General features: G+C 35.8%; 1 protein-coding gene across 1 annotated transcript; it reads left to right on the top strand.

Annotated features, from left to right (window-relative positions):
• The first annotated feature begins 1,311 nt into the window (after positions 1 to 1,311).
• On the top strand, positions 1,312 to 6,148 carry LOC149677694 (uncharacterized). The gene is made up of 3 exons (XM_089837304.1): positions 1,312 to 2,540; positions 2,611 to 2,853; positions 3,409 to 6,148. The coding sequence occupies exons 1-3, from the start codon at positions 2,386 to 2,388 to the stop codon at positions 5,177 to 5,179; spliced, it is 2,169 nt and encodes a 722-aa protein (XP_089693430.1). The 5' UTR covers positions 1,312 to 2,385; the 3' UTR covers positions 5,180 to 6,148.
• Positions 6,149 to 11,695: the final 5,547 nt, after the last annotated feature.

Raw genomic sequence — 11,695 nt, 5'->3', positions numbered from 1 at the left:
TTAACTTATCTAATGTAGTGTAAAATGTTTCGTCGTAAAAGGGCGCTGGCTGCTCCACTTTCAATCAGAAAGACCACTTTCCCCCAATAGACCATTTCTATGTAACTAAAGTCTGGGAGTTATTCCAATAGAACTTTCGATTCAGTCTGATAATATCAGTGTTTCTTTACTGCCGCTCTATTCACATTGCTAGAGCCCATAGAGCTCATTAGCCTCTTCGATGTAACTAAGAGGGAAAGTCACGAGGGTAAAACTTTGCCTCCCATATCGCTTTTTGGCGCCTGCGCTCTAGTCCTTTTGTGTCTTGAGAGTGCGCAGAGGCGGCATTATATCAACTCCTTTGCATGTCCCGATACTAATAGTTGCCTACCCCCCTTTTTATGTCGAAAAAGTCTATTGGGTGTAGCAAGTATACATGGGCGAAAAGTGCTTTTTTCCTTATCAATTCGATTACCGAGTAACTTTTACGAAACCGGTTATCAATTATGGGGCGCCAAACCGGACAAAATTCGTCTAAATAACTGGTATATCTTAGTCGAAATGTGATATATATTAGTCGAAATGTGATATATATTAGTCGAAATGTGATATATATTAGTCGAAATGTGATATATATTAGTCGAAATGTGATATATATTAGTCGAAATGTGATTTATATTGGTCGAAATGTGATATATATTAGTCGAAATGTGATATATTAGTCGAAATGTGATATATATTAGTCGAAATGTGATATATATTAGTCGAAATGTGATATATATTAGTCGAAATGTGATATATATATTAGTCGAAATGTGATATATATATTAGTCGAAATGTGATTTATATTAGTCGAAATGTGATATATATTAGTCGAAATCTGATATATATTAGTCGAAATCTGATATATATTAGTCGAAGAGTGATATATATATTAGTCGAAGAGTGATATATATATATTAGTCGAAATCTGATATATATTAGTCGAAATCTGATATATATTAGTCGAAATCTGATATATATCAGTTGAAATTTGATATATATCAGTCGAAATTTGATATATATCAGTCGAAATTTGATATATATCAGCCGAAAACTGATATATATATATCAGTCGAAAACTGATATATATATATATATCAGTCGAAAACTGAATATATCACTCGAAAACTGATATATATATATATTAGTCGAAATCTGATATATATATTAGTCGAAATCTGATATATATATTAGTCGAAATCTGATATATATTAGTCGAAATCTGATATATATTAGTCGAAATCTGATATATATTAGTCGAAATCTGATATATATATATTAGTCGAAATCTGATATATATTAGTCGAAATCTGATATATATTAGTCGAAATATGATATATATTAGTCGAAAACTGATATATTTTTGCAGCAAAATATTCCACGCAGGTTCGAACTAGGCCTACTTCAATTTCAAATTTTTAATCAGATACAAGATGCCTTTAATATGGTATCAGCTTTGTTTGTGATATTTTGTTTTGAAGGCCCAAAAAATAAAAAGATAAAATAATAATTTTCTAAGAAAATGCATTCTTAAATGGATTTTTTTCGTTTTTGAACCGCGTTGATTTTGGAACTTCTACACGTAATCGTAATAGATAGCTCTATTCATAGGTTTTAATTTGCGTTCTAAGGCGAAAAAACTTAAACACACTTTTTCCAAGAAATTCGCCCATAGAACGCACTGTACTTTTATTCTACTACCCATTTCAGAACACCCTGTACATTGGTCTAAAGTTCAAGTTTACGTTGTAAGGGAAAACTGCTCAAGCTTGTTTGAGAAGGAAAGTGTACAAAACGAACCCCTTATTTCCCTTTTGTTCCTGTTAAGCTGTATGTTATTTGTTAATTTTGCAATAAATTATAATATCAGAATTAATACAAGAAAAAGATTTCGTCATGTCCATTCTCAATGGCAATAATAAATCGTGTAACTGTTGTCCTTCCCACGCTCAATATTCCTACAGTCATAAAACTTCGGGAAAAAAGGTTTGGTTCCCACGGTTTATTACAGTGAGTAGATGGCGCTGAAAAATATCGTTCCTTTTTCCCACGGTAGCCTAAAAATATTTCGGTTGTTCGGCGAAAAGTACACTTGCAGTTTTGCACTCGTAAATAGCGTTAAATATTTCATTTTCACATCATGGCTCGTAACAATAATGGGCAGGATCCGCTTAATTTAGGTAGTAGTGAAGGCAATAACGTCATAGAATCGTTTCAACAGATGGCTTCAAACGAAGAGATAATGAGGACTTTAGCTATGCGTTTAGCTGGACCAAATCCTACTGAAATGGAAATAGTTTTCAATCGGTCGCGCGCACGATTGTTCCAAATCGTACTGAACAGTTATCGCTATTTTGTAGCACTATGCAGGGTCCTACTGATTTGCATACTAACGCGACTCGCAATTTCGAAAGTGGACAAAGAGGCAACATAACTTCGGAACTATCGCGCTTGTTTAAACCGAATCAGTATAATGCTAAAACGTCTGGGAAACAAAAACGGAAACGACAAAGTAAAAAGTAAGAAGGTTAAAATTATTGTAATTTTGTGTATATCGCTTTTAAATAAATCCCTTTTTCTTTCATTTAGAAACACATCTCTAGTCAGCGCCGGTTTTGAACTGAGCAGCACACGTAATGACGCTTTCAATAAGACAGTCGTTCTTCTTCTTGGTCCATCTTCTAAGATCGTTCCAAGAGAGAAGTCGAAGGAGTATTTATTTAAAAATGGATTTGTAAAAGAAGCGGTGACGTTCAGGAAATCATGGACAGAAAAGGAAGTTGTGCAGAAGATTAGGAACTGCTTTAGTGCTAAACTCAAAGAAGGAACTGAGTAAGTTAAATGAAGTACCTAGTATTTTAACCGACGTTCTGAAAATTAGACGCTACCTTAATTTTATATATGAAATCTGAATGTAAATTGTATTTTAAACCGTGCGGAGATGCAGAGGTATTTTGTGGAGGTTTCACTATGCAGATAGGCCTTATAATTAGTAGAATTAGAGAAAACATCGCTTGGTTTTATTCTTCACTGCCTTTAAAAACAAATTTTGCTCATTGGCATATATGGCATATTATATCAGAGACAATATTTTTAATTTATATATAACTAACAATGAAATTATCGATGCTGAATTTCATAATTGTCGCTTTAAAATAATTTAAATCATAGCGCGGCTCCTGTGGATCCCCTACAAGTTGACTTTTCTCCTGAAATCTGGGTTTGGCTTGCACGTATAAATCCCGCCCACAAATGCTTGTAGCTTCGCCAAGCCAAAACTGGAGTTCGTAAGGAAAGTCAACTTGTAGGGGATCCACTGCAGCCGCGCTATGCTTAAAGAAAATGCAACTTTTAAACCTAAATTAATAACAACATTTTTATTATTAGATTGCAATTACTTAACTCGGTAGTAACAAGCCTTGTTCCACCTGAATTGGAAAATGAAAATTCAACATTCGACGGAAAGGTTATTAACCATATTTGGAGACTAAAACCAATTTACGTCCGGCCAAGCCAGGAACTTGAAAGACAATCATCTATGCCAACTGATGAAACGATGTATGATTTACCTGAACTATCAACTGACGGCGAAAGTGAATTATGTAGTGGGCTGGAATTGGAACTACCAGAAGCTTCCAATGCCAAAAGAAGCAAACGAGAAATAGAGCCCAGCAGTGCTTGCCCCTCCTATAATTCACAAGCCTCCTTTAACCCAATATCCACGCCAGTCAACAATCCACAAGCCACCTCAACGCCAGTGAACAATCCACAAGCCACCTCAACGCCAGTCAACAATCCACAAGCCACCTCAACGCCAGTCAACAATCCACAAGCCACCTCGACGCCAGTCGTTTATCTTCAAAATACCTCAACGCCAGTCATAAGTCTTCAAGACACCCTAACTCCACACTTATCAGAGGCTTATGTAAATTATTTGGATTTATTTCTAAATGATGACCTCGAAACCGAAGATACTGTACCCGGCGAATTTGGCGAAATTAGTGATTCTGGCAGTACATCCTCAATAAACATATTACCTGAAAAAAGCGATGATCTCAAATCCATTTTAAAGGAGCTCGCTGAAAACATAAGTGAAGATCAGACTTTTTATATTTCTATCAATAGAAAATCTCTCCTCGAATGTGCCTTAAGAGCCTTCAAAAAGCCATCTTACAAGCCGAACCTTAAGATGAGCGTATGTTTTACAGACAATTTACGAAAAAGGGACGACGGAACTACCTTGCAGGAAACAATTGATGCTGGCGGACCAACTCGCGAATTCATGAGATTATTGATGAAAGAAATTACGAAGAGTCACGTTTTTACTGGACCCGAGTTTCAAAGGATGCTCAATCCCAACAGCGCCGCCCGAAAGCAAGACCTGTATTACTACGCCGGTCTTATTGTATCTATATGCTTGGTTCATGGAGGCCAAGGTCCCAGATGCTTAAGCAAACTATTGTACGATTCCCTTGTGAAAGACTTACAAGATCTGACTCCTACCCTTGACGACGTTCCTGATTTTGACCTAAAAGAAAAGCTTAATGAAATTGATAAATGTGCAGATTTGGCGCGGTTACAATACTTGGCAGAAAGGTTTTCTGATCTTAAATTACTGGCCGGATCAACGAAAGCCATCTTAACGCTTGATGGTAAGAGAAATTTCTTGAATGACCTCCTTTACGTTTGCGTGTTTACCACAACTGCAGAACCCCGATGTCGATTCATTGACGGTTTGAAGAATTTAGGCGTTTATGAAAAGATGCTTCAAAACCCCAAGGCATTTGAAAACCAATTTGTTTTCGATGGCAGTGAAATTACGGCGAATGATTTCCTAAGCTTATTTTCGGACATCGAATATTCAGATGACCACACATCGAAATTTGACAGCGAATGTAAAGCCATGCAATTCTTTATGGAATACTTAATGGATTGTCAAGAAAAGCTTACAGCTGTCTCTGTGAAAGATATCATGGTTTTCGCTACGGGCGCAGAAGGCATTCCACCTTTAGGTTTCGATACCCGTCCGTCAATAGGCTTTATTCATCCCGAAAATAACACTACTGAGGCTAAAAACAAGGTCACCCGTGTTCCAACAACAAGCACTTGCGCTCTTAAACTGAGCTTGCCAGTAATTCACGAGGCGCTCTTAAACTGAGCTTGCCAGTAATTCACGAGACTTACGAGTCTTTCCAAGACAGAATGGACTTTGCTTTTAGCAACACTGCTGGATTTCAAAAAATTTAAATTCTTCTAAGATAAATAAATTCAAAATTTGTTTCATTCTTTTTAACTCTTGGTAAGCTGGAACAGCATGCACTAACAGTGACGGATAAAAAAATTGTACCCTCCTCTAGTTCGTCAAATGTTAAAGGAAAAGTTCAGGTAGCCTACCATTATACCTTACAAGAAGGGCCTTTTTATTATAAATATGAAAGGAAAAATATAAAAAAAATGATCTCTCATTTAAAAATAATTAGCTTTTAATTAGTCTCAAAAACGAGGACTACTACGCTGCCGTTGGTTTTGTGGCGTCAGTTAAATCGAAACACTTAACCCCAACAGGATTGGTTGAATTCTCACAGGCTAAGAGAGGTAAGGGATAAGAGGTTCGATTTTAGCAGACCCCACTAAACCAATTGCGGCGTAGTAGACCTCGTTTTTAAGATTAATTAAATGCTAATTATTTTGTTACAAGAGATAGTTTTTTTATACTTTTCTTTTTGTATTTAAAAAGAAGCCTTTATTTTAAGATATAATGTTATTTAGAAAATTAAAGAAATTTACGGAGATAAACCACGTGTAATTAGAGTTAAATAATAGAGACTGAACGACGAGCCGCGGCTCGAAACGTCTCATTTTTAATTTGGATGTTTTAAATAAATTATTATTTAACTCTAATTACACGTGGTTTATCTCCGTAAATTTCTTTAATTTTCTAAATTACTTCACACCCGTGTATAATAATAGTTATGTTTGACCTTTTTATATAATGTTATGTTACGCGAACTTTTACTTTAATAGGCAAAAGAGCCAGGGAGTAGGAGATAAGCGTTTCTTCATCCCATTTTTCATTCCTCTAGATCCCCTTACTTTGAAAGAGTTTACGTATTTTTTTGCTATTACAATATTTTTTTATTCTTCCGATTAATCCGCCTTTCAAAAGTCTGAATTGGCATTAAAACATTTTTTGTAACAGTGAGTTAAAATAAACATTTCATTGATCTTCTTCAGTTGTGTCAAAATTCTGGACTACGTAAAAAATCTAATATTCGTAAGTAAATATTTATTCCATGATTTCCATCATCGGAAGTGAGATCATTGGAATTCAGAAGTTCTCCATGAATTGCATCACCAGGATAAAAAGCACACTCGTCAACAATAACATTGTTGTCACTTTCAACGGGAATGCTGGAAATCTCATCCACGCCGTATAACAAAGGGTCGTTAACGTATTCAAAATCAGCATTTTGAATGTCTAATTCATTCATGGTTGACATACACCAAAGTTGAATAGGCGAGTAAGAATTTTCAGTGCTTAAGGAATGGTGGTTCCAAGCTTCGGTCAGCGATCTACACGATTTTCGAATTCTCGGTAAGAATACCAAATGTAACGCGTATAAGTGCATTTCATTGTCGGCATCAAGGTAGCCTTCATCTTGCATAAACCGGAAAATGCCTTTAAAATAGGATGACACTAGACGATTTACTTCACGCCAAAGCCGTTCTATACGTTGGTTATGCACAGATAGACCTGTTATAAAGCTACCTCTATCCAAGCCACGATTATTCAACATAAATCTAGCAACTTCAAAGTTCTCCATGCCCTTGTCTCCTCGAACCCTTAGAGGCAATCCATAAGACCTGACGCCCTCTTCAAAAAGACCCAAAACACTGCTCGCTCTGTTGTTAGAGAAGCATTGCAAATAAATTAAGTATCTACTGTATCCATCGATGCATCCGTGAAACACGAGTCTCCAAGCTATCAATTTATGGTTCGAATCCATATGCCTGTAAATAAAATCTTATCAGGATGCCCTCAATTCATATTTTCGCGGTCTACGACTTGAGGTTTTCACTTAGAAAATAGCATTAGCTCCTTGAACATTGTATCTTCGTCTTGGGATAAGATTTCGTCGTCTAAGAGCTCTTCCCACAGGGTCCAATATATTTAGTCGCTCTCTCACTCTCCATCGTTGCACTCTTAATCTCGAGCTTCGCAAGGCACCAATAACGTACGTTTCTCCAATGTTGGGATTATTATTTAATATATTTGTAATAAATTGGTCAAGTTGGGCATCTGTTATAGGTTCGTAATTTTCACTTTCCAGGCCAAGATAAGAACGGTGTCGCTGAAGTGTTCGAACTGTTACTCCAAGAAATGACGCTACTCTCACCCACGACAAACCGAGTGTACTTCGACAAAATTCTATCTGCTCAATAGTTAATTGATATCGCGGCCTTCCTACAGTGCATTCTCGCAAAACAGGGCAAATGTAAGGTTCTTCTACTTCCTCCCTAGTGTTTATAATATCCTCCATTTCGTTAACCAAAGAAGCAAATCCGTTATATACTACTTGAACTAAGTTAAGAAGGACGCCATTTGGATCGGGATTACGTTGAACAGAGGTTAAAATTGCTTCCAAAACTCTGCAGTGGCCTTGTAGCCTACGATGATTTATTTCAACAACATTAATATCCATTGAATAACAGTGTCGCAAACATTGCTCGTAAGCGTGTCTTAATTCACGAATGAAGTCCTCAACTTCGTTACAATTACAATGTAAACAGAAAACAATGATAACTAAACCTAATCTAAAAAATACAGACTTCATTTTGAATAATTTTGTTTCTAAGAGATACCAATATTGTGACTTTCTGCTATTTTAAAGAACAGAAGACTGGGACGAGCTAACAAAACATTTTCCACGCTTCAATTTTACCTTCCCCTCTATCTGTTGACCCCCACAATCCCACCCGGAGATTGAACAAGTGTCACTCTTGACCACCAACTTTCGACTAATTTATATCACTTTTCGACTAATATATATATCACTTTTCGACTAATATATATATCACTTTTCGACTAATATATATATCACTTTTCGACTAATATATATATAACTTTTCGACTAATATATATATAACTTTTCGACTAATATATATATAACTTTTCGATTAATATATATCGCTTTTCGACTAATATATATATATAACTTTTCGACTAATATATATCACTCTTCGAATAATATATATCAGATCTCGACTAATATATATCACTCTTCGACTAATATATATCACTCTTCGACTAATATATATCAGATTTCGACTAATATATATCAGATTTCGACTAATATATATCAGATTTCGACTAAGATATATCAGATTTCGACTAATATATATCACTCTTCGACTAATATATATCAGATTTCGACTAATATATATCACTCTTCGACTAATATATATCACTATTCGACTAATATATATCACTCTTCGACTAATATATATCAGATTTCGACTAATATCACTCTTCGACTAATATCACTCTTCGATTAATATATATCAGATTTCGACTAATATATATCAGATTTCGACTAATATATATCAGATTTCGACTAATATATATCAGATTTCGACTAATATATATATCACTCTTCGACTAATATATATATCACTCTTCGACTAATATATATATCACTCTTCGACTAATATATATATCACTCTTCGACTAATATATATCAGATTTCGACTAATATATATCAGATTTCGACTAATATATATCAGATTTCGACTAATTTATATATATCAGATTTCGACTAATATATATCAGATTTCGACTAATATATATCAGATTTCGACTAATATATATCAGATTTCGACTAATATATATAACATTTCGACTAATAAATATCACATTTCGACTAAAATATATCACATTTCGACTAAGATATACCAGTTATTTAGACGAATTTTGTCCTGTTTGGCGCCCCATAATCAATTCCAATAGTTTTGTTTTTCAATCGATTACCGAGTATTTAGGCTTGGCTAATTTTTAATATTTGTCAAGTACTCGATAATTACAATCGTTGACTATTCGACGAGTATTATTCAAGTATACTCTACCAGAATATTCATCATGATTAAATTACAATATTTAAGTATCTTGTCTGAAGTAGCCCACCATCTAGTATTTAAATAATATTTTTAGAGTATTTTTAGATTTTTTTGTCGAGTATATATCGACTTTTTACTGGGCTTTTTTTATTGAATATTGATATAACTACTCCGTAATCGTCTCGATTAGAAAAACTAGTACAATCGATCATCGGCACGAGTGCACGTATCGATAGTCGTACGAGATACTTGTTACAAACTCGCCCGTGACTACTAGCAAGTGACCTTCCTTCAAAACTCTGTATACAAGAACTACATCTAGTGAGGTTATATAAAAACTGTCATATCACTACATTTTTGGCGCGTCAAGCCCTTCATATATAGCGAATTCCACTTACTGCTCTCGGAGCGCTCCCATAGAGCAATAAATATAGGAGACCCTGATTTAGCAAAAACAGTCTTTAACGAAGCCGAGAACTACTTCTCCCAATTATAGGCCTCCGTGGGAGCGCTCCGCGAGCAGTCAGTGGAAATCGCTAATAGAGAAGACTGCGGACTAACAGTTTTCGAAAAAATAAGTGGTGAACTCCCAAATATTTTTGTAGAAGATTTTCATCTGATAAGGGATCCTCGCTTTGACGATCACTTCGAGAAATGAGACGAAAGCCACTGCCACGATTGACACGATTGCAATGAGCCAAATAGCTGTATCGAAGCCTTGTTTCCATAAGCGAGCACCATCGACGTCGTTGACGGCCTTCACGGTCGTCACTATACTAAAATCTGAAGCTCGAATGGGAGATGATAGGCAAAAATATGGTATATATTGCGGATGTACGTTGAGCATTATCATGGGAAAATCGCATAACTATTTGATAAAAATATAGTAAATCATCAGTTAGTAAGCTTTCATCGGTACCGGTAAGTGGTATCAATGGAAAGTGCAGGGCGTCTGAAACACGTAGCTTTATAAAATGTCAAACATTGATACAAACTCCTCCCATATCTCAAAGTATCATCGCAGCACCCTAAAGATTCTTTTGGCTCTTCTTTTTTTAGGAATCGGAAAATCTTACATCGAATAACAGGGCTCTGATTATAACGACTCCACTGTAGGTGTCACTTATTCCGTGAACTTCACGGAGAATGGTTTTCACCTCGTTATACTTCAACAGTTCTTTGCTGAAAAAATACACAATGAAATCAGATTGTTACTTTGCTAGCATAAGCAATGTAACAAAAAATAAATATGAAACGTCTCACGAAACACGGCAATGGTTACGTTTTCGAATAAAACATCCCTTCGGCCTCGAAATTTTTTATTTCTTTAAATTTTCGTTGAAACGGCTGTGATCACGCATAAGCCCCGTTTATACGTTAGCCATAAGACACAACTGGCAACTAGAAGACGGTTCAACAACCGATTTTCCCACGCTAGTTCCCGTATTAACACGAAGCGATGTGAGCGCACTTGTTTTACGTCCAGGGCCGGATTAAGCAATTTTGCACCCGGGGGCCGAGAAAAACAGGAAAAGCAAATGTTGCTTAGGGGGAATAGTTTAACTCATAGCGCCCCCAACAAGCCTTGCGCCCGGGGTCCAGTGCCTTAAATAGGCAAATGGCTACACAATGGCCAAATAAGGTGGTTAAGACTTTACTGTTCATTATGAAAGAAAACCATATTGTTATGAAAGAAAACCATATTGTTAATCAGTTATCGTCTAGTAAACGAAATGAAACAATTTGAAAAGTCATTGTACAAAATTTAAAGAGAGAGCAGACGACGGACATTGGTTTTGATACAGCTTACCCCTAGCGTATGAACTAAAACCTTAGGAACGGCTTTGAACCGATTACGTGATGACAAAATAACTTGTTATCATAACTAGTTTACAGTTACTAGTCGAATGTGTGAACGGTGCTTAAGCCAATTTAGGCAAAATGGTTTTAGAATAGCAACAAATACCGTTTTCACGCCCAATCTTAAATGACTGTAGAGGTGTCGACGGGTGGGAAAAAAATATTTGTAATAGTCATAGGTACGTGATTGATAATAGGCGTGATTCAAAGAAACTTGGTTCGTTTTACTTCGAAAACTACCACTTCGAGGATGTGACGCTAGACAAGAACTAGGTGTCCAGTACTCCATACAGAGTCTTTGAATAATGGCGTCAAGTGATGCCTGTGACGTATTTCAAATAATTTATAACCACCCGCCGTTGCCTTCTTTACAGTCCCTTCAAGGAAATTTCCTTTATAGCAAGAGTCATTCTTTTTTATTTGTAGCTTTATGTTTGGTTTTACGTATGATTTTCAGACAGCGTTATAATTGAGTTATATACATGTAAATATATTTGTAAAATTCTGACCCGCAACAATGTAAATGTTAATCTGAGCCTTGTGAACATTTCTTTCTCGAAATTCATTATGTTTTCATGCAATGGATTTTTTCACTCGTACAGATGAATAATTTAAAAAACCATTAAGGTCTATGAAGCTCACTTATAACATTTACCCACCACTTGCTTTCGCCCTAACACCGATAACACGTCACTAGTTC

The sequence above is a fragment of the Phalangium opilio genome, unplaced genomic scaffold (genome assembly GCF_054372755.1).
Source record: "Phalangium opilio isolate 3A_F unplaced genomic scaffold, DU_Popi_V2 ptg000043l_1, whole genome shotgun sequence".
In the NCBI taxonomy this organism is placed as follows: Eukaryota; Metazoa; Arthropoda; class Arachnida; order Opiliones; family Phalangiidae; genus Phalangium; species Phalangium opilio.
The sequence above is the reverse complement of the archived record's forward strand: the minus strand, read 5'-3'. Positions and strand labels throughout refer to the sequence as shown.

Coding starts and splice junctions, on each gene's coding strand:
- LOC149677694 (XM_089837304.1), top strand. CDS start 2,386: ATGCAGGGTCCTACTGATTTGCATACTAACGCGACTCGCAATTTCGAA. Junction 2,541..2,610: donor CGGAAACGACAAAGTAAAAA/GTAAGAAGGTTA, acceptor TCTTTCATTTAG/AAACACATCTCTAGTCAGCG. Junction 2,854..3,408: donor AAACTCAAAGAAGGAACTGA/GTAAGTTAAATG, acceptor TTTTATTATTAG/ATTGCAATTACTTAACTCGG.